The 27972-nt window shown below is 37.0% G+C and overlaps 1 protein-coding gene across 2 annotated transcripts in view; it reads right to left on the bottom strand.

Moving 5' to 3' along the window:
• GPR158 (G protein-coupled receptor 158) overlaps nucleotides 1-27972 on the bottom strand; it is a 411529-nt gene that overhangs the window by 123489 nt on the left and 260068 nt on the right. Inside the window, exon 5 of one of the 2 annotated variants that reach the window (XM_026013682.2) lies at nucleotides 17129-17197. The exons of the other annotated variant lie outside the window; for it this stretch is intronic. Coding sequence (XP_025869467.1) covers nucleotides 17129-17197 — 69 coding nt within the window. The remainder of the gene's footprint in view (nucleotides 1-17128; nucleotides 17198-27972) is intronic. 2 annotated transcript variants of the gene reach the window in all.

Here is a 27972-nt window from a genome sequence, read left to right as displayed (position 1 = left end):
ATCAAGCAAAATAGAGAAATGCCCTGTTTTAAATGCATTCCTTTCCTGTAGATCTCAAAACCTTTAACAAGAAGTATTTGCTGTGACTCCCTGAGTAGGAGCATTTGCCAAATACACTTGACCTCTTCTTTTTTTAGAACATCTTTTATTTTAGAGCATCTGATGAACTGCTGTGCTTTATATCAGAAGAAAAAATGTGAAACTGTTCTGAGAGAAACCCATATAATCAGCAAAGCTTCTCACATTATCCTCACAATGAACAAAAGCACTTGTATGTGGGCTGCATTAGGTCACATCCAGACTCCAACGGCATGACTGATGTGTGAAGTGGACAAGACCACAAAGCAGGAAAAGTACTTTTTCTGACATTTCAATAAGCATGATGAAAAGTAGATACTTTCTGGATGCCTGAGTGGCTCAGTGGTTGAGCATCTGCCTTTAGCTCAGGGCATGATCCTGGGGTCCTGGGATTCAGGCCTGCATCAGGCTCTCCATAGGGAGCCTGCTTCTCCCTCTGCCTATGTCTCGGCCTCACTCTCTGTGTGTCTCATGAATAAATGAATAAAATCTTTTTTTGAAAAAAAAGAAGGAAAGTATCTACTTTTCTTGTATGAAGAGTATGAGTATCTACTCTCATACAGGAATGGAAGCCTGAAGAATGGAGAAAGTCAAAGTTAAATTAAAAGTAAGCTTTGGATTAAAATGTTATCTGAACATGTCTATATTTCAATTAATCATATTTATATTATTGCTAAAGCCTAGAAATGGCATTCACAATAAACCTCATTTTGAATGAGGTTCATTCAAGAACAGATGAATCATGGAGATTTATCCACATCTAATTATAAACTACATTTCCTTTACATTTCCTTTACATAATTTATATTATTTCTAAAGGTCCATAAATGATGATATTTTCACAAAGTATAACTATTTTCTTCATGCTACAGAAATTAAAACATGAAGAGATCTTTGTATACAATAATCACAGCTTTTAGGTAAATGTATAACTAAAATAAACATATAAATTAACATACTTTTTGATATATTTTAGGAAAGCAATCTGTTTTTTAACCCAGAAGCTCACACTGACCTTTCTAATTTAAGCAATAGGTCCAAATGCTTTCTTCAATCACACTTATACCAGGCTCAGGATACTCTAAGGTTGGGTTTTTGTTACTATGATTCTGTGTAAGTACTATGTCTTTATACCTTTCCTCTTTTGTTATTTTCTTGAAGTAACAAATCTGCTTTATTGAATTGCGACTCTTTAGTGACATTGTATTGTCCCTGACATTTACTATGATTTGCCTTGTCAAAGGTCATCTTCTTGTCCTTTTTAAAAGAATACTTGCTATCCTTTTACATAGTGTTACCAAGTCTTCTCGATTTTTTCCTCTAATAGCTTTGAAGAGGGAACTATTTTTAAAGACACATTGCTAATTTCAACTCTTCAATTATTTTTCTGTTTGTAACTATTTTCTGAATTATCTCTTAAACATCTTTAAATGTATTTTTTACTTTCTTATGTCAAATTCTTCATGTATAATACCATAGAGATAAACCTGGACATCATGGCATTGGTAGTTTGTTAATATAAATGTCTAACAATTCTGAGGATGTTTTCCAAAGACCATTGAAGGTATCTAAAATCACATGTTCGCATATACCTAAAACCTAAAGTATAAATTTGTTGGTCTTTTTATTAATTGAAAATAAACCACCAAACTTCAGAAATAGTTAATGACTTACCTGTCTTGGGTATGCACAGGAAAATTTAAGATGCATTTCGTAAACATTTTGTAAATAGAGGAGAAGTAGAAATAGCATCTATTGAAAAAGAGACAGAATGAGTGCCTGATGCGTTTTTTTTTTCCCCATGGGCAAAGACATTATCCCACCAGCTCTAGCAAGGGAGTTAGGATGAAATGAGACTTTACCCTTTTTATAATCTTTTTTTTTTTTTTTTTTTTTACTAGAAAGCTGTAATATGCTAGCTAGGACATTGCGGCAAAGGTACACTTTCTTATCTTTTGACTGAAACCATCTGACTGTCAAATTCCCTCTCATTGCCAAAGCCAGCATCTCCTTATTTGCTGCTATAAAGGCATTCTCAGGAAAATTTATTATGTTCTTAGTCTACTGCCAAACTGTGACATTTCTGCCTCCACATCATCACCGAATCTGTCTCCATTTGGTCCCATTAGAAATTCTCTGTAATTGTGGTGGTTTATTCTCACTTTAATGTTCTAATTTTTAAATTAACCTCTACCTGTTTATTATAAAATAATGAGCTCCTTAACTTCTTTTCACTGAAGAGTTGACATTGGCAAAGATTTAAAGAATATGGGAAGCTGGTCATGGAGATATGTGGGTTAAGACTGCTCCAGAAAATAGCCAAGGTCAAGGCTGAGGGGTGGGTGCATGCCAGCCCTGCTCAAAGAAGAATATCAATACCAGTATTGTTGCAATGAAGTGAGAGAGGCAGAGAGCAGGGGAGTACTAGGTCAAAGAGGTAAAAGCGGGCCAAGTCAAGTATGACTGTGTAGACTAGAATTAAAGTCTTTATTTATTGGTCAAGATTCTCTTCTACCTCTCCATAGGGAACTGAGAAATAAAGAGATATACAGCTATGCAATTACATAGATGTACATACATCTACAGATTAGAAACTTGACAAATTTTTAAGGTGCTATACTGGAAGTAGATGCAGCAGACATGGTCCTGCTCTTCATAGGCTTATTATAATTAAAAAGTATGACTCTAACACATCTATTTATTGGAGAGTGGATATTTGGCATAGGAGAGCTGAAAGGGAACTATAGAAACACAGTATCATAACAGATTGGAGAGAGAGATCTGGAGATAACTCATGTTTGTTGATGTACCTAAGTACTAAGCAGCACACTAGCCCAGGAAGGTCGCCAGAGTGAAAGTGTGGTAAAAAAGGAAGGAGAAACCTCATATTATAATATAACTTAAATTTGTGGCTTCACATGACCTCAAAATACAGAAGCAGACTGCCTCATCTATTCTTCTTACAGCGCTCCACTTAATTCTTCATAAAATAGCTGCCTGTAAAAATTGCTTTCTTCAAAAATGAAAAGTAGCAAGTCAAAACCACAATGAGATATAACTTCACACCCATTAGGATGGCTATTAATTTAAAAAAAAAAATACCTAAAATAGGGCAGCCCCAGTGGCTCAGAGGTTTAGCACTGCCTTCAGCCCAGGGTGTGATCCTAGAGACCTGGGATCAAGTTTCACATCAGGCTCCCTGCATGGAGCCTGCTTCTCCCTCTGCCTGTGTCTCTGCCTCTCTCTCTCTCTCTCTCTCTCTCTCTCTCTGTGTGTGTGTCTCATGAATAAATAAATAAAATCTTTAAAAAAAAAAAAAACCTAGAGGGATCCCCGGGTGGCGCAGCGGTTTGGCGCCTGCCTTTGGCCCAGGGCGCGATCCTGGAGAGCCGGGATCAAGTCCCACGTCAGGCTCCCGGTGCATGGAGCCTGCTTCTCCCTCTGCCTGTGTCTCTGCCTCTCTCTCTCTCACTGTGTCCCTATCATAAATAAATAAAAATTAAAAAAAAAACCCTAGAATAACAAGTGTTGGTAAGGATGTGGAGAAATTGGAATCCTCGTGCATTGCTAGTGGGAATGTAAATTGCTACAACTATCTTAGAAAACTGTTAGCTTCTTTAGAGTTAAATTACCATATGATCTAGCAATTTCACTCCAAAGAATGAATATATATATATATGTATATATATATATATATATATATATGTATGTATATATATATATATATATATATATGTATGTATATATATATATATACACCTGAAAAGCTGAAAGATGGGACTTAGACACTTATATACCAATGTTCATAGCAGCATTATTTACAATAGTCAAAAGGTGTTAACAACCCAAATGTCTATCACAGATAAACAGTAAAGAGAATGTGGTATTACACATACAAAAGAATATTATTCAGCTATGAAAAGAAATGAAATTTTGACATATGCTACAATATGGATGAACCCTGAGAACAGTAAGTTAGTGAAATAAGCCAGGCACAAAAGGAAAAATACTGTATGGTTCCACTCATATGAACTATCTGACAATAGGCAAATTAAAGACAGAAAGTAGAATAGAGGTTACCAACAACTGGGGGTAAAGGAAGAATGGGAAGTTATTATTCAATGAACAGAGTTTTAATTTGGGATGATGGAAAAGTTCTGGAAATAGACAGTGGTGATGACTGCACAACACTAGGAATGTACTTAATGCCACTAAATTGTATGTTAAAAATTACTAAAATGTAAGTTTATATTTTTGTATATTTTACTGCAGTGAAAAGGGATAATCACAAAAAAGAAATTGGAAAGGAATCAGTACAAACTCTTTGTTTAAATACCAGAGGAAAAAGGCACACAAAGAATGGACAACGTAAGAGAGTTACCCAAGAAAATGGCACAGTTTCATTTTATTTTTTATTTTTTATTTTTTTTATGATAGTCAGAGAGAGAGAGAGAGAGGCAGAGACACAGGCGGAGGGAGAAGCAGGCTCCATGCACCGGGAGCCCGATGTGGGATTCGATCCCGGGTTTCCAGGATCGCGCCCTGGGCCAAAGGCAGGAGCCAAACCGCTGCGCCACCCAGGGATCCCAATGGCACAGTTTCAAATAAATAATTTTCACAGCCTCAAGGAAATTACAAATAAATGTGTCCTCTGATAAAGAAGCTCAAAGAAAAAGATATTAGAATCAAAGAAGAGATAAGAAAAACAGAGAAAGAGTTAAAATTATCCCAAGAAAGCTGGAGAAGAGGGGAGAAAGTGAAAATAAAAATAAAAACAGTAGAGAAGCTAAAGGAATTTTAGAATCAACTCAGGCAGAATAAACACACTTGAGAATAGTGTAATGGTCACAGAATAAAGGCTTGATAGAAATACACAAAACAAAATAGAAAAGAACAAAGATATAAAAATGACATTATAGATATAGAAGGAAAAGAAAATCCTGTGTATATAAAATTTTGTTCCTAAAGAAGAAACAAAAAATTAAACCAATATATTTTTTTAAATTCCAGGAATAGGTCTTATATCTACATGTTGAAAAGAAATACCATGATCTAAGAAAAAAATAATAATACAGAATAATAAATTTCAAGGTGATTCCCAATTTATTTAGTCACAAGACTGAAGAATGAAGTCAGGCTATCTCAAGAGCTGAACATATTCAGATAATGTATATAAAGTTCTGAGCAATAGAAAGTGTGTCTTGAAATTTTTATACTCAACTAAATTATTCTTCACATATAAAGACAATGGATAGAGATTCTCGAGCATATAGGAACTCAAGAACTATGAAACTCATTCTCTCCTTCATGAAAAATCTATTAATGAAAACCAAAGGACAAATCAAAATAAAGAACTGAGGAATGGAGAAGCTAAGTTACAACCATTAGTGGAAAATACTAAATCTATTTAGTATAGATTGTAAGTTAAATAACTATGTAAATAATAGTTTTGTGATTTCATATTACATGCATGTTATAAACATTAACAATTCAAAAATTATTAACAAAAATCAAAAAGTAGAGGGAAGGCACAACACAGATGTCTCATTTGAGACATCTCAAAAGACTATTTAGCTGACGTAGGTTCTGAGCCACTGAAACCAATTTGACATGGCCTATAGGATTATTTATTAGGTTAAAATATAAAACAGCCATTTTTGTAAGTAAAATGGTTCAGTATCAGAAACTTCATAGGGGGCGGGGCGAGATGGCAGAGGAGTAGGGTCCTCACCTCACCCAGCCCCACCAACTTACCTAGATAACTTTCAAATCATCCTGAAAACCTATGAATTCGACCTGAGATTTAAAGAAAGAATAGTCGTACACTACAGAGTGAAGAATTTGCACTTCTAACAAGGTAGGAAGACAGAAAAAATAAAATAAATAAATAAATAAAAAAGAATCAAGTAGGGGAGAGGCCCCCACGAGTAGCAGGGCTAAGGGGGGCTGCGAAAGCCTCCAGGACGAGAAAGCCCAGCCCCGGAGAAGCGGGAGCTTTACAATCCGCCCTGGATTCCTCCGGGATGGAAAGGCGCTCAGCAGGGACCTCGGGCGGGATCCCAGGGGGGCGGGGAACCCCCAGTCTCCGGGGTCACTGACAGAGGAGGGGCGCCGGGGAGAGCGCCCCGCACACGGGCCGAGCTGCGTAAAGGGCCGGAGCGCTCCCCGCGGGGCCTCGGGGAGAAGCCGGTGGGTCGGGAGGGGCTCCGGGCAGAGGGGGCTGCGCGGCCCCGGGAGCAACTCCAGCAGCCCAGGCCCCGGACCCCAGGGGACACAGCCGGGATCCTGCGCTCCCCCCGGGACAGGCCGAGGCAGGGAGGGCGCAGGACAGAGAGGATCCTTCCCCGGGAGCATCCAGGCCCCTGTGGACTGGGAGTTGGCAGGAGTCACTGCGGGGGGCGGGGGGGCCTCCAGGGCCAGGGAGACCTGGCCGCCGCAGGTGTTGTTGTCCCTCCTGGTGTCACCCTGGGCCTGGGAGAGGCGGGCCGCCAGGGGACAGAGGCCTTACCGGATGGTCGGCTCCCCCAAGCCCCGCCCCCTTCTGGGTGCACACACCTGAGAATCGGCACAGTCCGCCCCTGCCCCAGAAGACCAGCTGGAAGGACAGTGGAAGAGCAAGTTCTTGACCCAGCAGTGCTGGAAAGCTCCAGGGGAAGTCGAGGGATTTACAGTATATAGAACCAGAGGATACCCATTCTTGGTTTTTTGTTTGTTTTTTCTTCCTTTTTCCAGTACAACTTGTTTTTAGCCACTCTGCACTGAGCAAAATGACTAGAACTCACTACAAAAGAAAGAATCAGAAACAGCACTCTCTCCCACAGAGTTACAGAATTTGGATTACAATTTGATTTCAGAAAACCTATTCAGAAGCACAATTATAAAGCTACTGGTGGCTCTGGAAAAAAACATAAAGGATTTAAGAGACTTCATGACTGCAGAATTTAGATCTCATCAGGCCAAAATTAAAAATCAGTTAAATGGGATACAATTCAAATTAGAGGTCCTAACAACGAGGGATAATGAGGTAGAAGAAAGACTAAGTGACATAGAAGACAAGTTGATGGCAAGGAAGGAAGCTGAGGACAAAAGAGGCAAACAATTAAAAGACCATGAGGAAAGGTTAAGGGAAATAAATAACAGCCTCAGAAGGAAAAATCTATGTTTAATTGGGGTTCCAGAGGGCACTGAAAGGGACAGAGGACCAGAAAGCCTATTTGAACAAATCATAGCTGAGAACTTCCCTAACTTGGGGAGGGAAACAAGCATTCAGATCCAGGGGATAGAGAGGTCCCCCCCTAAAATCAATAAAAATCGTTCAACACCCCGACATTTAATAGTGAAACTTGCAAATTCCAAAGATAAAGAGAAAATCTTTAAAGCAGCAAGAGACAAGAGATCCCTAACTTATACGGGGATAAATATTAGATTAACAGCAGACCTCTCCACAGAGACCTGGCAGGCCAGAAAGGGCTGGCAGGATATATTCTGGGTCCTAAATGAGAAGAACATGCAGCCAAGAATACTCTGTCCAGCAAGGCTCTCATTCAGAATAGAAGGAGAGATAAAGAGCTTCCAAGATAGGCAGAAACTGAAAGCATATGTGACCACCAAGCCCACTCTGCAAGAAATATTAAGGAGGACTCTGTAAAAGAAAGAGGATGCCCAAAGAAATAAGCCACAAAAACAGGGGCTGAATAGGTACTATGATGACACTAAATTCATATCTTCCTATAGTAACTCTGAACGTGAATGGGCTTAATGATCCTATCAAAAGGCACAGGGTTTCAGACTGGATAAAAAAGCAAGACCCATCTATTTGCTGTCTACAAGAGACTCATTTTAGACCTAAGGACACCTACAGCCTGAAAATGAAAAGTTGGAGAACCATTTACCATTCAAAATGGTCCTCAAAAGAAATCAGGGGTAGCCATCCTCATATCAGATAATTTAAAGTTTATCCTGAAGACTGTAGTTAGAGATGAAGAGGGACACTATATCAAACTTAAAGGAAGTATCCAAAAGTGGACTTAACAATCCTCAATATATATGCCCTGAATGTGGGAGCTGCCAAGTATATCACTCAGTGAAATAGAGACCAGAAGAACTGTAGAACAGATCAATAAAACCAGGAGTTGGTTCTTTGAAAGAACTAATAAAATAGATAAACCATTAGCCAGCCATATTAAAAACAAAAGAGAAAAGACTCTAGTAAAATCACAAATGAAGCAGAGATCACAACCAATACCATGGAAATACAAATGATTTTAAAAACATATTATGAGCAGCTATACAGCAATAAATTAGGCAATCTAGAAGAAATGAATGTATTTCTGGAAAACCACAAACTACCAAAACTGGAACAGGAAGAAGTAGAAAACCTGAACAGGCCAATAACCATGGAGGAAATTGAAGCAGTCATCAAAAACCTCCCAAGACACAAAAGTCCAGGGCCAGATGGCTTCCCAGGGGAATTCTATCAAATGTTTAAAGAAGAAACAATACCTAGTCTACTAAAGCTGTTCTGAAAGATAGAAAGGGATGGAGTACTTCCAAACTCAGTCTATGAGGCCAGCATCACCTTAATTCCAAAACCAGACAAAGACCCCATCAAAAAGGAGAATTATAGACCAATATCCCTGATGAACACAGATGCAAAAATTCTCAACAAGGTACTAGCCAATAGGATCCAACAGTACATTAAGAAGATTATTCACCATGACCAAGTGGGATTTATTCCCAGGATGCAAGGCTGGTTCAACACTCGTAAAGCAATGAATGTGATAGATCATATCAACAAGAGAAAAAACAAGAACCATATGATCCTCTCAATATATGCAGAGAAAGCATTTGACAAAATACAGCATCCATTCCTGATCAAAACTCTTCAGAGTGTAGGAATAGAGGCAACATTCCTCAGCATCTTAAAAGCCATCTATGAAAAGCCCACAGGGGGATCCCTGGGTGGCGCAGCAGTTTAGCACCTGCCTTTGGCCCAGGGCAGGGTCCTGGAGACCCGGGATCCAGTCCCACGTCGGGCTCCTGGTGCATGGAGCCTGCTTCTCCTTCTGCCTGTGTCTCTGCCTCTCTCTCTCTCTCTGTGTGACTATCATAAATTAAAAAAAAAAAAAAAAAAAAGCCCACAGGAAATATCATTCTCAATGGGGCAAAACTGGGAGCTTTCCCCCTAAGATCAGGAACACGTCAGGGATGTCCACTCTCACCATTGCTAGTCAATATAGTACTAGAAGTCCTAGCCTCAGCAATCAGGTAACAAAAAGAAATAAAAGGCATTAAAATTGGCAAAGAAGTCAAACTCTCCCTCTTCCCCGATTAACATAACACTGTACCTAGAAAACCCAAAACACTCCATCCCAAGATTGCTAGAACTCATATAGCAATTCAGCAGTATGGCAGGATATAAAATCAATGCCCAGAAATCAGTGGCATTTCTATACACCAACAATCAGACTGAAGAAAGAGAAATTAAGGAGTCAATCTCATTTACAGTTGCACCCAAAAGCATAAGATACCTAGGAATAAACCTAACCAAAGAAGTAAAGGTTCTATACCCTAAAAAACTATAGAACACTTCTGAAAGAAATTGAGGGAGACACAAAGAGATGGAAAAATATTCCATGCTTATGGATTGGAAGAATATTGTGAAAATGTTTTCAATGCTACCCAGGGCAATTTACACATTTAATACAATCCCTATCAAAATACCATGGACTTTCTTCAAAGAGTTGGAACAAATCATCTTAAGATTTGTGTGGAATCAGAAAAGACCCTGCATAGCCAGGGGAATATTGAAAAAGAAAACCAGAGCCGGGGGCATCGCAATGCCAGATTTCAGGTTGTACTACAAAGCTGTGATCATCAAGACAGTGTGGTACTGGCACAAAAACAGACACATAGATCAATGGAACAGAATAGAGAACCCAGAAATGGGCCTTAACTCTATGGTCAACTAATATTCGACAAAACAGGAAAGACTATCCACTGGGAAAAGTACAGTCTCTTCAATAAATGGTGTGGACAAAATTGGACAGCCATGTGCAGAAGAATGAAACTAGATCATTCTCTTACACCATACACAAAGATAAACTCAAAACAGATGAAAGATCTAAATGTGAGACAAGAATCTATCAAAGTCCTAGAGGAGAACACAGGCAACACCCTTTTTGATCTTGGCCACGGCAACTTCTTGCAAGATACATCCATAAAGGCAAGGGAAACAAAAGCAAAAATGAATTATTGGGGCTCAATCAAGATAAAAAGCTTCTGCACAGCAAAACAAACAGTCAACAAAACTAAAAGACAACCTACAGAATGGGAGAAGATATTTGCAAATGACCTATCAGATAAAGGGCTAGTGTCCAAGACATATAAAGAACTTATTAAACTCAACAGCAAAGAAACAAACAATCCAATCATGAAATGGGCAAAAGACATGAACAGAAATCTCACAGAGGAAGACATAGACATGGCCAACACGCACATGAGAAAATGCTCTGCATCACTTGCCATCAGGGAAATACAAATCAAAACCACAATGAGATACCATCTCACACCAGTGAGAATGGAGAAAATTAATAAGACAGGAAACCACAAATGTTGGAGAGGATGTGGAGAAAGGGGAACCCTCTAGCACTGTTGGTGGGAATGTGAACTGGTGCAGCCACTCTGGAAAACTGTGTGGAGGTTCCTCAAAGAGTTAAAAATAGACCTGCCCTATGACCAGCAATTGTACTGCTGGGGATTTACCCCAAAGATACAGATGCAGTGAAATGCCAGGATACCTGCACCCCAATGTTTATAGCAGCAATGTCCAAAATAGCCAAATTGTGGAAGGAGCCTCGGTGTCCATTGAAAGATGAATGGATAAAGAAGATGTGGTTTATGTATACAATGGAATATTCCTCAGCCATTAGAAATGACAAATACCCACCATTTGCTTCAACGTGGATGGAACTGGAGTATTGTGCTGAGTGAAGTAAGTCAATCGGAGAAGGACAAACATTATATGGTCTCATTCATTTGGGGAATATAAAAAATAGTGCAAGGGAATAAAGGGGAAAGGAGAGAAAATGAGTGGGAAATATCATAGAGGGAGACAGAACATGAGAGACACCTAACTCTGGGAAATGAACAAGGGGTGATGGAAGGGGAGGTGGGTGGGTGGGGATGGGGTGACTGGGTGATGGACACTGAGGGGGGCATTTGACGGGATGAGCACTGAGTGTTTTGCTATATGTTGGCAAATTGAACTCCAATAAAAAAATATACCAAAAAAAATTTCATATGGTTTAATAACATGGGCCATCCAAGCCTGAGGAGTTTTACATTAGGTCTTAGAGCCACACCTTAAGCTATTTTAAATTGGTTCCCTATTTTATCGTCTTGTATTTTATTTCCTTGGAGACCTAATGAGGAAAGGTGCTTAATCAAGGGGGTAGAACTTAGGCATCCCTGATTACCCTAATGCTATCTCAATCACACATTCATTCCTCTATCACAAGTCTCTGTCATCTAGACACTACTCTGTCATAGAATGAAAGCAGTGTGAGACCAGGAGTCAAGAGACTAGATTCTAATCTTGGCTTTCTCACTACTTAGCTGAGAAAAGTTGGATAAATTAGAGTTTCTCTCAACTTTCGTTTCATTTGTAAAATAGAGGTTAAATAAAGACTAAGTTGTGTCTGACGTTCCTTCCAGTTCTAATATTTTCCAGTTCTGTATTATAGGGCCTGGGATGGAGTAGGGAAAGAACATGAAAATTAGTATTTATTTATATATGTGTGGTATCCTTTACAGAAAGGCACTTCAGTCAACCAAATAGCTGATCAAGGTTAGAGGGAAAAATTCACCTTATTAGCTGAAACTGGTAATTTAGTCAAGTCAAAAACAAACTTCTGAACTCCATATCACTTGAAATGCTTTACTAACCCATAAAATATCATTTTTATGAAATTTATTAGGTAAAGTATACTTCAGTTGATTTTTTAAAGTTCTTTTTTTCTTCTATAAATTGTATTAAGGTTTTTAGATGATTACAAAGATTAATCATTTGTTCATAAATGTATGGACTTTAAATTGTCTCTTTTGAGAATCTGTAAGAAAATGTTTTAAATGCTTTCACTCTCTGCTATCCAATTATAACAAAGCTAAATTTAGTCAGATTTTGGTTTGTCCTCATCTGCACAATGATGATAATCTCTAATTTGGACTTTCCAATATAAGCATTGTTATGAAATCGTCTGTAGTCTAAGATTGCTTAGAAAAGGCAAAAATAACCTTAATTCTTGCAAATCTGAACAACAATATGCAGCATAGAAAGAAGAAAAGGCTCATTGCATAACAACTCAGCAGAACAGTGAATACCCAAAGGCTCCTTCCATGGAGTTACCCAGCCCTGAAAACAATTCTCCTTTATTCAAGCACACTTAAAAAACAAAATCCAGAAAACTGTAACCCATATTAAAACTTTCATAAGCGATTCTGGTATAGACCACACCAGGAACAGAGGAAGTTGGTATCTGTATTTAACAAATAAGAAAAGTATAGGTCACACTTATATCATCAAATGATTAGACTTTTTGACTATATTAGGTTTACTGAATCACCTTTATCACTTAAATCAGAGATCTTCCTTGCAGCATAAAGTCTTGCTAAAAGTTATGAAGTCCATTTCTGTAAAACCCAAGGAAGTCAATGAGCCCTGGTCCAATAACCAAGTTACCCCTCTTGTCAAGAATGCTTTATGCACATGTACTCATGTACATATACCCACCCTATGTAGGTAGTTTTACTATCAATTTCTGATACATCATCTTCCATTCTCTCACCTAAAATAAAATTACTTTCCTTACCTGACTCAATCAATAGTGTATTTTAATCTCCTTTCTTCCCTTGTGTCTTATGCTCCATCTAAACCTTCATTAAGTAACCTGACCCTTTCTGTCTTCAGAGTATTGAACACTAACTTATTTGAAACCATAGTACACAGTATAAATTTGGGAACTATACTTTAATATCTCAAGCAGTTACAGAAAAATATACATTATAAAAGATGAAATAGCTAATTTAGCATGAAGTCAATATAATGAGGTATTGTAATGTTTCTATTGGACAGAATTTGTTTGTTAAGTCTTCTTTTCTGTTTTCTTTTTCTCCCTCTCAAGCAGAATTATTAAGCAGAAATAGTCTTTATATTCCTCTTAAATTTCCATTTCTTGCCCCCTTTCTTCTCTGTTTGATATCATCATAGGTATATCTATCAGATATTCATCAGATATCTTCCAAAATTGTATCCCAGTCAATGAAAGATTCTTGCAAAGAAAGGGTTTTTAACAACTGCTCTGCTGCACTTAGCAGCATAAAATTTATTATTCTTTCAAATATTCTTGTTTTCTAGAGAACTTCATCCATTTAAGAGGCTTTAAAATTTTCTTATAGACTTTAGGCCCATGCTCACTATGTAACCACTTGATCTGAATAAATATGAACCTTAAAATTAAAAATAAAATGAAGTCTTGCTAACATCTTAAAATAACATTAATAAGTTTTTTTTATTGCCTGTTAGCTCTAAGTAAAGTAGTATTATTAATAAGGATCATCATTCTCAGTCTTCCATAGCCAAGCGGATTCTTTGGAAGATACTTCAATAGGACAACAGCCATGAGTTTAGGATACAGACCTGAATTTATCCAAGTATAACCTCATCTGTTCACTCATTGCATATTTACTGTGCCTCAACTATGGTGACAGGTATGGGGCTGTGAGCAAAATAGAATGTATCATCTCCCTATTCACAAAGAATCAGAGTTAGTGCAGGAAATGACATTAATCAAATAATTGCTCTTATGAACGTACACTTATAAACTGAGATGGGAGTGTCAAGAAAGACAGTGGAATTCTGTGAGAAACTATTATAAGGAATTTGACTCCAATTGGGGGTCAAGGAAAGCTCAAAAGTGATGTTTAAGTAGAAATCTGAAGGATGACTAGGGCTAGCTGTTAATTAGGCAAAAGAAGTGGTGAGATGGTGTGGTGGGGAGGGCAGGAGGACTCTTCCAAATTGAAGGAAAAGCATGTGAAAATGTCCTGTGACAAGAGGTGTATTAGTTTCTTATTGCTGCTATAATATATTACCAAAAACTTAGTGGCTTAATACAGATTTATTATCTTACAGTTCTGGAAGTCAGAAGTTCAAAATGGATCTTATAGAGCTAAAATTAAGGTGTTTTTTGAAGGCTTTCATGAGGAATCTGTTTCTTTGCCTTTTCCTGCTTCTAGAGATTGCCTGCATCCCTTGGCTTCTGGCCTCTTTCATCCACATTCAAAGCCAGTGGTAGCCAGTCCAGTCTTTCTCATGATACCTTTTCTTTGGTTCTCTCTTTTCTGCTTCTCATTTTCACTTAGGACCCTTGAGCCATCTATATAATCCAGGATAATCTCCTCATCTCAAAGTTCTTTATTTAATCACATCGGCAAAGTCCCATTTTCCATGTAAGGTAACATATTTATAGGTTCCATGGATTAGGACAGTGAACATTTTGGGAGAGCCATTATTATAGCTACCATGAGAGAGATTATGTATCATTTATGAACTGAAAGAAGGTCAGAGTAGCTGGGTGCAGAAAGGGAGAAGAAAAGTGGTACTGAATGAGGCTGGGGAGGTGGGCAAGGACCACACTATATGTAACATCACATACCATATCAAGGGTTGTGATCTTTATTCTAAGAACACTGGGAAGCTATCTATAGAAGTAGTCACAGATTAGATCTTCTATTTTAAAATATTCTTTTGGCTACTGGATAGAAAATGTATTTTAAAACAGCAGAGGTTCAGGAAAAAGATGATGGTGACTGCAACAATAGATATTCATATGATTATTTTTTGGATTAATGAAGTCATTTGGGTCTTTTACTTCCTAACTGGGTGATTCTATAACTTTGGCTAAACATCTTCTCTGGTAGTTCTATGGGAAAGATGAAATGTTATGATGCACTTGCCATTTATACAGAAACAGTCTCAGGCATGATAAGACTTTGTATTTTATTGCTTATATTATTAATTATTGTGTATAACTCCATGCTAGGAAATTAGACAACTTCAGTAATTTTATGATTTACTGATGATTTTATGGAAAAATTAAAATGATTACAGCCAAAAAAATTTCTATCTTAAGAAGAAATAAAATTCAAGAAGTAGAAAACCTGAATAGATATTAAGAACTCTTATAAACACTGCAAGGGGGAAGAGGATTAGAAAATGAGGCAATAGAATGGCCAGGATTTAAATCATGTTAGATCTTGGAGCTTACGCTAAGAATTCTGGCTTTAACTATAAATAAAATTGTGAACCTTTGGAGAGTTTTGCGGGGCTCTGTAGTCTAACTTGGGCATTACAACTAGCCGATACTTTGAAAATGGACAGATCATAGGGGGGTTAATGTGGAGGGATAGAGGCCCAGGAAAGACTATGACAATAACCCAGAAAAGGCTGATTCTAGTTTAGACCAGGATGGTAGCCTGAAGAGGTGGGGGAAGTGGTTGGGTTTTTGTTATGTTTTGAGGGATTTCTGATGGATGTGAGAAAAATAAAGTTGTCAAGAATGACTCCCAAGTGTTAGCCTGAGTAACTAGAAAGACGGAGTTGTCATCAATGGAGATAAGGAAACTGATTGGGGATGCAGGAGATCAAGTATCTCAGTTAAGAACATAGAGAATTCTGGTAGACCCTCAAATTGGAGTTGTTCAGTAAGCAACTGAATATGAGTTTGGAGTTTAGGGAAAAGGTCTGAGCTGGAGATACAAGTTTGGGAGTTATTGTATATAAATAGATTTAAAGCTTTGAGCCTAGATGAGATCACCAATGGAGAATGTAGAATATGAAAAGCTCCACAAGGACTGATGCCTGAGACACTTAAGCATTAAGAAGTAGGAAAGAAGATTAAGAATCAGCAAAGATGGCCGAAATGGAGCAGCTAGTTAGGTTAGGAGGCAAACCAAAAAAAAAAAAAAAAAAAAAAAAACATGGTGCCATGGAAGACCTACCTTTTTCTTCTCTAACATCTACTGATCTTTCAGATCTCAGTCGAGTGATATTTTATACCCTTGACTTGGTTATATACTTGTCTCCTAAGTGTCTCCATAGTATCCTGCCTCCACAACATCTTAGTTTTTTTCAATTATATTATAATTGCCTGTAATTACTCATCTCATTCTGCAAATTGTAAGCGACCTGAAGAAATCAGTGTCTTTCACTCACAAAAAAGTTTAGCACAGTACTTGACACACAATGACTACTGAATATAAGTTGGTTGAATTGAATTAGTAAAGTTAGTACATACCTTCTGGTTACAGACAGATTGCTAGTGTGATAAGAACAGTCTCTACTAGGATTATCTATGCCACTAATACCACACATATATGTATTTTGTTTACTTTTCTATGTAACCACCTGGAATTTTTCAGCACAAACTTGTTGGTGTGTCTCATGGTCGTGATTTAAGTAGAGAGGGAAGAAGGAAACCAATATTTATATGTATATGTATATGGCAAGCATACATATCAAGCATGCCTTTTTTATGTGAGCTCATTTAAGCCGTTAGTCCTCCTCACAAATTTGGGAAGAAAAGTATGGTTACCTCCACTTTACTTTTTTACTTTATATGTCTATTACATGTAGACACAGGTATACAAACTTGTATATAGATATATAAAGTAATATACATATACAATTATATATAATTATACACATATATATATATACACACATATATATAAAAATTACTGCCTGAGCAAAATAAAACAAAAGGCTATTTTTAAAAGACATATCAGGAAGGGAGACAGAACATAAAGACTCCTAACTCTGGGAAACGAACTAGAGGTGGTGGAAGGGGAGGAGGGCGGGTGTTGGAGGGGAATGGGTGACGGGCACTGAGGCGGACACTTGACGGGATGAGCACTGGGTGTTTTTCTGTATGTTGGTAAATTGAACACCAATAAAAATTAATTAAAAAAAAAAGACAATTATGTTACTTACAGGAAAGTATAGAAGCAGAGACCCAAAAAGAATTGTTTCCAACAGGATAAGGCCTGATGCCCTGATGCTCTAAAAAAAAAGAGAGAGAGAGAGAGAGAGAGAAAGAAAGAAGAAGTCATTGTTTATTTACATTTCTAGAAATGGAAGAATTTATGCTATCGTGACAACGCCTCCACTAGTAAATGAACATTGGCTAGTATTTCAAAAGTGAACTTAACTGAAACATGCAAAAAGATCGACTATAAAAGTGGTAGTGTACTTCATGATACTGCCAGTGGCTTCATGGAATTTTGTTCTTCAAAATTTGAATCTGTGAATAATTTTAGCAGCTGGCAACACTTTTTAGAAGATCCTTTCAATCTAAGAAGTTCACAGATACAAAATATCTTGCTTGTATTTCTGAAACATCAGCCACAAGTACATATTGAATGCTAACCCTCAACCATTTCACAAACACCTGCAAAATGGCTTCAGTGGATAAAGCAGACATACACATAAGGTCTTGGCATTTCAGTAATATATATCCCACTATATCAAAATATATCACCCACGCTCACCTAACAGAGCTCCACTATGTGGATAATATAAATCACGTTAAATAACAAAGATATTTCACCTTGTGAACATGTTTAAATTATTCTTAACTGAAAATTCAAAAGAATAAGTTGATTTTCGAATAATTTCCTAATTACTTACAGTTTACTACATTTAAATATGCTTGATAATCTTTTTTTTTTTTTTTTTTAATTTTTTATTTATTTATGATAGTCACAGAGAGAGAGAGAGATAGAGGCAGAGACACAGGCGGAGGGAGAAGCAGGCTCCATGCACCGGGAGCCCGACGTGGGACTCGATCCTGGGTCTCCAGGATCGCGCCCTAGGCCAAAGGCAGGCGCCAAACCGCTGCGCCACCCAGGGATCCCTATGCTTGATAATCTTAAGATATTTTGTTAGACTCAAATAGCCTTATCTTTCCTAAGCAAAATGCCTGAAATTGTGAACAAAAATTAAAAGACCAAATAATTTTGTATTCTAATAAAAATTTTGCTTCAGTGAGTTCAAGTGTCAATATCAAGTAAGTATATTAATTAAGAATACAAACATAAAAATAGATTATTCTAGAGTACCCATGTTTTCACTAAATGCAACGTGTAATATACACAAAAATTACACATGATGCAAATATATTATCCTCACAGGAAAATAATTTGAAGTAGTACCAACTGATTTTGCAACAACAAAAAGATGCTTAAGCTGAAAACCCAAGCCACAAGAGTCCACTGCATTAAAACAAGTCAGATAAAAACAAAACAAAAAAATCTGCACACAATGTCAGATAAATGACAGGGAAAGAAAATTATAATCTCTTCAAAACACTGCTAGGACATTGTTAGAGGAATAGTTTATGTAATCCCTCAAAAGAACTCGTGGCTTTCATTAATCTAAGAATTTGCAATGGAGAAATAAATTTAGTCAGTGAACAGACTTGATTATTCAAGTGGCATCTCACTATTGGTCTTTATTTTAGCTAGCAGATGCTTTTAGTGGAAAGAAAATTTCTATCAGCAAGCCTTTAGATGGGTTTTGGCTGGTAAAATTTCTAAAATGGCAAATTATATTCATACCTAATTATGAATATCAATTTTTCTAAACTTTATGCAAATATGACACTAAGAGTGAGAGTTCAAAATATTAATACAAGACTGCTTGTAAAACAACCTATGCAATATTGTTTAAAGATTTACTTATTTATTTGAGAGAGAGAGAGAGAGAGAAAGAGAGAGAGAGCAAGCACACAAATGCATGAGCAAGGGGAGGGGCTAGAAGGAGAGGGATGAAGAGAATATTAAGCAAATCTCCACTGAGTGCAGAGCCCCACACTGGGCTTGATCCCTGACCCTGAGTTCATGATCTGAGCAGAAATAAGAGTTGGACACTTAACTGACTGAGCCACCAGGTGCCTCTCTAGGCAAACTTATGAAAAAACAAACAAACAAACAAACAAACAAACAAACAAAAAAAACGGGATATGAAAAGAAGCTGCGAGGCTTAATGGAACAGTCAGACTTTGGAGTTCTCTTCATCTCAGTTTGAATTACGAAATAATCACTGAGTAGGCCACCTTGAACTTCAATGTCTTCATCCATAAAATGGGCATTTTAATGTTTACCTGATTAAATCTGAGAGGTTTAATAAAATATGAAGTATACAAAATGGCGAATATTATGCTTGATTCTTGGCAAGTAGGTATGCATTCTTCAAAGTAAAAAACATTAAGGAGGGCACATGATGAGATGAGTATTGGGTATTATACTACATGTTGGCAAATTGAATTTAAATTAAAATAAAATCTTCAAAACAAAAACAAACTAAAAAACAGCACCAGCATAATGAATTTGAAATCCACAGACGTATATATCAGTAGTAGTCAAATTTATTTTTAATTCTTGGAATCCAAATGACCTCAGAAGAGCCAAAGGTAGGGGTAGAGAACCCAAGAGGCTTTTTGCTGTTGTTCCTTTTTTTTAGGACCAGTAGTTTCTTAGCTGATTTACAACCATTGCTATCACATACCAGCGGTAGTGTTGCATATATTCTCAGAATAAGTCACTTGTTTTCTTTCATTTGGTAATGTTGAGCAATCTTCTCCATTATGTTGTTCCTGACTAAGCAGAGAGGCCCATAATTTCAAGTTATTAATTGGAATTCCAACAAGTGGCTCCATAATCAAATGGAAGGCCTATTCAAAATGTGCACTTTTCCAAATATCCTTGGGCTGAGTTGGCTTCATGGCCTCACAGAGTGAATATGTATCTGGTAGGTGGGACTTCAGGGACAAAAAAGAAACCTCATGCTCCCTAAAACATTTCCCCATCATCTTATTGGTACTGGAAGTTCTCTGAACTAGAAAGAAGCTTTTTATTTTGTACTTGGTGCCAAGGATTCATACACAAGTGCTGTAAGTAAGAGGCTGACTTAGTTTCAACGTGTAGAACAGAAATCTATTCCGTAGTCTAAGTGATAGGATGAGGAAGGAAAGAGGAAGGATTGATAAATGAAGATGATGCAGCTACTGTGGAAAACAGTATGGTGGTTCCTCAAAAAGTTAAAAATAGAACTACACTATGACCTAGCAATTGCACTACTAGGTATTTACCAAAAAAATACAAAATTACAAATTCAAAGGGATACACACACCTTTATGTTTACATGCATTATCTACAATAGCCAAACTTTGGAAACAGCCCAAGTGTCCATCAACTGATGAAAGGATAAAGAAGATGTGGTATATATAACAGAATATTATTCAGCCATAAGAAAGAATGAAATCTTGCCATTTGTAATCATGTGGATGGGGCTAGAGAGTATTGCTAAGTGAAATAAGTCAGCTGGATAAAGACAAATACTATATGATTACACTCATATATAGAATATAAGAAATGAAACAAGAAAAGGGTGGAGGGAAGAGAAAGAGGCAAACCACAAAATAGACTGATAGTTACCAGAGGGGAGAGGGTGAGTGAGATGAGTAAAACAGGTAATGGGGATTAATAAGTACTCTTGTTGTGATGAGTACACGATGATGTATGGAAGTGTTAAGTCACTATATTGTATACCTGAAACTAATATTACACTGTATGTTAACTGGAATTAATATAAAAACTTTAAAAAAAGAAAAATGAAGATGAGCAAGGGATTTAATGAGCAAAATAACAGAGCCCAAGGAAGAATGAATCTCCTTCACAGTTGTACTTAAGATAGAAATCGTGGTATAGAACCCTTTTAACCAGAATTGTTGAGAAACTCTGAGAAAACCGTATTGAAAAGATATATAATATAGCATTTAGTTAAAACACATACATATAAATCAATACCATATATTTTCTAGATATATATAAATATACCAAATACATACATGGAAAATATATACCAAGCTGATAACAATGATTTTGTTTTTCTGGAGAAGTGCATAGATTTAGGGATAGATCAAAAATATTTAAAAATATTTTAATTTCTCTAGAGATGCAGTCATGCATCATGTAATATGCATTTTAATAATTAAATCAAGTAAAATTAAAGAAAAGTAACTTAAAATGTGCCAATTCAACTATTAGAAAATTCCACCACTAGGCATCATCATAAGATGCCAAGAAGTCTAAATGAAGACTTTCTCAACTAATATATACTTAATAAGTTTTTATTCATTACTAACTTCATGCAAAAAATTAACAAACCGTAGTTTTATGATCCTTACAGGTAATAGAGCCGGGGAGTTATTATTGAGCCTAACTCTCTTGTTTAGAATTTATAAAGCCTAATAAATATAATTTCAAATTTTACAAAGAGGTCTGCAGATTTTACCTCACTCCACTCCATTCCTCCTGTCCCATTTGTTAAACTTTCTGAACTGACTTATGAAGGTTTGTAACAAGTACCAAGCCTGCATGCTAAAGAAAAGAGCTAAGCCTATTATACCAATTTTATTAAATTATATCAGTCAACTTCTAAATTCCATAATCCTTGGATGCAAAATAGAGAGGCATAGGATGAAGCATACTTGCAGTTGTCACAAGATTTGCTCATGATACAGGCATCCAAAGGAAGCTAAGTCACTGGAAATAATAAGGCGATGAGAATAATGCTGAAGTCTGATTTTTTTAAAAAAACAAAATGGTTTGTCATTTTTTCCTTGATTCTATAAGGACTAACTACTTCATTTATATTTTAAAAACATTTTTAGCCACTGGGGAAATCAATGTATATCTTGCTAAAAACAGTGCAGCTATTCTGAATTATAGCTGATTTCTTCAGTCTCATAGCAATTAAAGTTTCTTTCTATTACAAAAGGAATCTCTGAACATGAAGGTATTTATACACAGCTGTATCTCAGAATGAATGATGAAAATATAATAAAGCAATAGAATTAGATTCCGAAAAGAATGAACTGGCATAAGTTTGGATCATAAACCAAGACTATAAATCTGTATCATTTACAAAAAGAATTAGCCATGCAAGCAGATTGACTTCTTCTATTTCTTCAGATAAATCCATGGACAGGGAGATTACAAATAAACAACTGATGTAACAGTAAATACAATAACAAATTGGAAGCAAGATGTAAAAGTGGCCTTAAAGAGAATCCTAACATTGAGAATAGGAGGACTCTATTTTTCAATAATTTTATTTACAGTTATACAAATAAATGAGAACAGATCACATTTGGTTTGATAGACTACATGCAATTACTTTGTCTTAAGAAGATCTGTGGTGTGGGATCCCTGGGTGGCGCAGCGGTTTGGCGCCTGCCTTTGGCCCAGGGCGCGATCCTGGAGACCCGGGATCCAATCCCACATCGGGCTCCCGGTGCATGGAGCCTGCTTCTCCCTCTGCCTGTGTCTCTGCCTCTCTCTCTCTCTCTCTCTCTCTCTCTCTCTCTCTGTGATTATCATAAATAAATAAAAATTTAAAAAAAAAAAAAAAGAAGATCTGTGGTGAAATATTGAAAAGCCATTCAGATTTAGAAAAATTTGTCAGGGGAACAATTGCCCAAAATGTGGGCAGTTAAAATTAGTACTGTTTTTTCCAAAAAAGTATCAGCAATAAAAAATGTACAAAGAAAGCAGAAGAATATGTTTAGGATAGAGATTGCTAAAGTGAAATAAAAACAATTCAGAGAGTTATATATTTTATTTTTAATTTTTATCTAAGTATAATTAGCATGCAGCATTATACTAGTTTCATGTATATGATACAATGATTCAACACTTCTGTACATTACTAAGTGTTCTCATCGTGATAAAGGTATTCTTAATCCCCTTCACCTATATCACTAACCACCCCCCCCACCTCCTTTTTGGGTCCAATAGTTCTCTATATTTAAGAGTCTGGTTTATTGTCTTTCTCCTTTTTCTTTTTTGTTTCTTAAATTCCCCATATCAATGAAATCATAGAGTATGTGTCTTTCACTGTTTTTACTTTGCATTTAACCCTCTAGATCCATCCATGTTGCTGGAAATGGAAAGAATTCATTCTTTTTGTCTGAGTATATTCCATTGTGTTTATGTATAACTTCTTATCTCTTCATCTTTCAAGGGACATTTGGGTTGCTTCTGTATCTTGGCTATTTTATATAGTACTGCAAGAAACATAGGGGTGATTTACCTTTTCAAATACATGTTTTCATTTTCTTTGGGTAAATACTCAGTAGTGGAATTACTGGATCATATGATAATCCTATTTTTAATTGAGGAACTCCCATACTGTTTTCCACAGTGGCTGCACCAATTTACATTCTACCAACAGTGCACAAGGGTTCCTTTTTCTCTACATCTTCACCAACACCTGTCATTTCTTGTGGTTTTTTTTTTTTTTTTTTTTTTAGTTTAGCCATCCTGACAGGTGTAAGGTAATATCTCATTGTGGTTTTCATTTGCATTTCCCTGATATTGAGTGATGTTGAGCATCTTTTCATGTGTCTGTTTGGGACACCTGTATGTCTTCTTTGGAAAAATTCTGTTCAGGTCCCTGTTCATTTTTGATTGGATTATTTAATTTTTGGTGTTGAGTTGTATAAATTCTTTATATATTTAGGATGTTAACCCATTATCAGATTATTCTTATTATTTTTTATGATAGTCACACAGAGAGAGAGAGAGGCAGAGACACAGGCAGAGGGAGAAGCAGACTCCATGCACCGGGAGCCTGACCTGGGATTCGATCCCGGGTCTCCAGGATCGCACCCTGGGCCAAAGGCAGGCGCTAAACCGCTGCGCCACCCAGGGATCCCCCCATTATCAGATTATTATTTGCAAGTATCTTCTCCCATTTGGTAGGTTGTCTTTTTGTTTTGTTGATGGTTTCCTTCAGTGTATAAAATCTTTTTATTTTGGTATCCCAGTAGATTAATTTTGCTTTTGTTTCCCTTGTCAGGAAGACATTTAGAGAAAAATGTTAAAAAGATTACTGCCTGTGCTTTCTTCTACCAATTTTATGCTTTCAGGTCTCAGATTTAGGTCTATCATCCATTTCGAGTTTATTTTTGGATAGGGTGTAAGAAAGTCGTTCAGTTTCATTCTCAGTTTCCCAACATTTGTTGAGGAGACTGCATTTTTCTCATTGTATATACTTGCCCACTTTGTCATAGTGTCACAAAAATGTGGGTTTATTTCTGGGCTCTATTCTGTTCCATTGATCTGTGTGTCTATTTTTTTTTTTTTTTTTTTTGCTAGTATCATACTGTTTTGATAACTATAGCTGTGTAGTGTGTCTTGAAATTTGGGACTGTGGTACCGGTTTTGTTCTTTCTCAAGTTTACTTTGGATATTTGGGGTCTTCTGTGGTTCCACACAAATTTAGGATTATTTGTTCCAGTTCTGTGCAAAATACTGTTGGTATTTTGCAGAGATTGCATTGAATTTGAAGATTGCTTTGGACAGTATGGACATTATAACAATATTGATTCTCCTAAACCATGAGCTTGGGATATCTTTCCATTTGTATATGTCATTTTCAATTTCTTTCATCAGTGTATTATAGTTTTTAAAGTACAGGTCTTTCATCTCCTTAGTTAATTCCTAATTATTTTATTATTTTTGGAGTAATTGTGAATGGGATTGTCTTAATTTCTCCTTCTGCTACTTCATTATTAGTGTATAGAAATGCAACAGATTTCTGTATATTCATCATGCATCTTGTGATTTTACTGAATTCATTTATCAGTTCTAGTATTTTTTGGTGGAACTTTTGAAGTTTTCTCTATATAGTATCATGTCACCTGTAAATAGTGAAAGTTTTACTTCTTCCTTACAAATTGGGATGTCTTTTATTTCTTTTTGTTGTGTGAATGCTGTGGCTAGGACTTCTAGTACTATGTTGAATAAAAGTGGTGAGAATAGACAGCCTTGTCTTTCTCTGTTATCACTACTTTTGCCATTTTAATTGTTACGTGTCTTGGTGTGGACCTCCTTGGATTGGTACTATTGGGGGCTCTCTGTGCCTCCTACATAAGAATGTCTGTTTCCCTCCTCAGATGATACAAGTTTTCAGGTATTATTTCTTCAAATAAAATTTTGCCCCTCTTCTCTCTCTTCTCCTTCTGTGATCCCTAGAATGTGAATATTATTTTGTTAGATGTGTCACTGAGTTCTTTTACCTTTTCTAATTTTTTATTATTCTTTTCTGTTTTTGCTGTTTAGCTTGGTTGCTTTCCATTACTCTTTCAGCTTGCTGATCCATTCTTCTGCTTCCTCTAGTTTACTACATATTCCCTCTAGTGCATTTTTAATTTCAGTTAATGAGTTCTTCATCTCTGATTGGTTCTTCCTATATTTTCTTCTTTTTGTTGAATGTCTCACTGAGATCTTCACTCTTTTCTCAAACCCAGTAAGTATCTTTATCACTGGTATTTTGAATTTTCTATCAGTTATATTGCTTATCCCCAATTTTAAAGTTCTTTTGCTGTGATTTTGTCCTGTTCTTTCATATGGGATATATTCCTCTGACTCCTCACTTTGTCTAACCCTCTGTGCTTGTTTCTGTGTATTAGCAAAGTCAGGGTTTGCTACTTCTCCTGATCTTATGAAGAAGAGATTCCATGGTGCTTTGTAGCATATTGTCCCCTGTTCACCAGAACCTGGCATTTCAGGAGTGTATCCTAAGTGTGTTACATGAACCCTACTGTTGTGGTTGAGCCATGTTTGCCTTCAGTCTTGTCATTTACAATGGCACTCTGACTACTTTGGGAAGAGTTTGGTCCCTGTGCTGTTAAGTGGACAGTTTGTGGCCATCTTGGGCTTATAGTTGAGTCAGACCAGATGCCCGCCCTCAATCCAGTAGTGGGGTCACAGGGAACTGTAGGATGTTCTTTCTGCATGTCTTCTGATACACTTTTACTTGTAGGCAGGGCCAGCAATCAGATCATTTGTCTGCCCCCAGCCCATTGCTTGTATGTGGTTATCTCCCAGAGGGCAAAAGTCCCTTGGGAGTAATGCTGGTCACTGTCAGGGCTGCTTGCAGAATGAGACATGTCAGGGCTGCTTGGAGGGACCCCTACACAGTGGCATGGGTTGGATGTGGGAAGTCCATATTAGGATACAGGAGCAAGGCATACTGTGTTAACAAGCTAAGTGGTGAGTGTTCTTGCTGGTTTCTGCAGGTATCCTGTATCTAGACTGGGCAGGGGGAAGAGAAATGGCCCCTAATAGGTTTTTTTTTTTTCTTCTTGGAGAAGTCTCCTAAAGATCCCTGCCCTTCCCATGCATGTTCTAAAACTAATAAATAAATCTTCTTCCTATATACCTCAGATACTTTCAAAATGTTCCTTCTATGCTGTATTTTATTTATTTATTCATGAGACACACACAAACACACACACACACACAGAGGGAGAGAGAGAGAGAGAGAGAGAGGCAGAGACACAAGGCAGAGGGAGAAGCAGGCTCCATGCAGGGAGCCTGATGTGGGACTGGATCCCGGGTCTCCAGGATCAGGCCCTGGACTGAAGGTGGCGCTAAACCGCTGAGCCACCCAGGCTGCCCTGTTATGCTGGCTCTTTAATGGTGTGGTCTTGATTACCTATTGCCCTCCAGCTCTCTCAGCTGATTTTTAAAGTTCCTGGTGTTAAATCCCACTGACTGTAAAAACTTGTGAAGTTAAGCCATTCTGGTTCTTAAGGCCAGATGTTTTAGGGACCTATTTTTTCCCAGTGTAGGGCCCCCATGTCTGGGGTGTCTGGTGTAGGGTATGTTCCTCTCCCTTCTCCATCTTTGTGGTGTCCCCCATTGTGGGGACACAGTCTCTTGAGTCAGTTTGGTTTTTGACTGATACCTTCCTACCATTTTCAATATGGCCTCCTCCCTACAATTAACTGTGGATAGTCTATTTTGCAAGATCAGTTAATTTTCTGGGTTAGTTCCACTAATGTGTTATCCAGGTATGTCCATGGGATGAAGTGAGCTTAGGATCCTCTTATACTGCCATCTTCTTAAATGGTGCCACAGAGTTTTAAATTCATGTAATAAAATACATGAGCTTTATATCCAGATTGTTTGGAATCTCATCACTGCCAGCTTCTTAGCTGTGTCCTCTTGGGCAAATTCCTGAACCTTCTGAGTTTCTTCATTTATAAAATGGGTGCAATGATGCTCTTCCTTGCAATTCTGTTGTAAAAACTGGCAATAATGCTGCCCAGGATGGAGCAGGCACTCTGTCAATGGCAGTTCATCATCAGTCTTTCATGGAGAGATAAAATGAAGTCAAAAGTGTACCTACACTCACTCAGCTGATGAGTGACAGAATAAGGCCCCATCATCTACCACTGTTGATTCCCAAGTGAGTGTGATTTCTTCTGTACATCCAGTCTGACCCTCAGCCATTTTCTTATCCAAAGGAACAGAATTACATGTAATATAAAAATAAAAACATGTAGCACTACTAGAGCACTTTAAAATAAATTACAAGTAAGGATTTAGATTTAAATGTTATTTAAAAAGTTACTATTCAATTTAAAATCCTTGATATTTAATGCAAAACATTAAAGGAAATACATTGCCTTAACTAGGAATTCTGTCTAATTTCTAAAAGTTCATTTTTCACATGATTTGGTAATTTGTAATTGAACTGTTTAAGACTTTTTGGAAAAATTAATTTATCCAAAGATAAAGTCCAGAGTAATATATACATAGTTTCATATTCTTTAAAACAGCATAGCACACTAAATTTAAAAATCAATGATATTTTTATACTTGTGATATTAGAAATAACAAGTCATTCATTATTAATTATGATTCACCATTTACTGTGGCACAGAAACATCAAATAGTTGCTTTTGCAGGATTTACATGAAA

This window comes from Vulpes vulpes, chromosome 2 (assembly GCF_048418805.1).
Source record: "Vulpes vulpes isolate BD-2025 chromosome 2, VulVul3, whole genome shotgun sequence".
Lineage (NCBI taxonomy): Eukaryota > Metazoa > Chordata > Mammalia > Carnivora > Canidae > Vulpes > Vulpes vulpes.
This window is presented reverse-complemented; position numbering and strand designations above follow the sequence as displayed.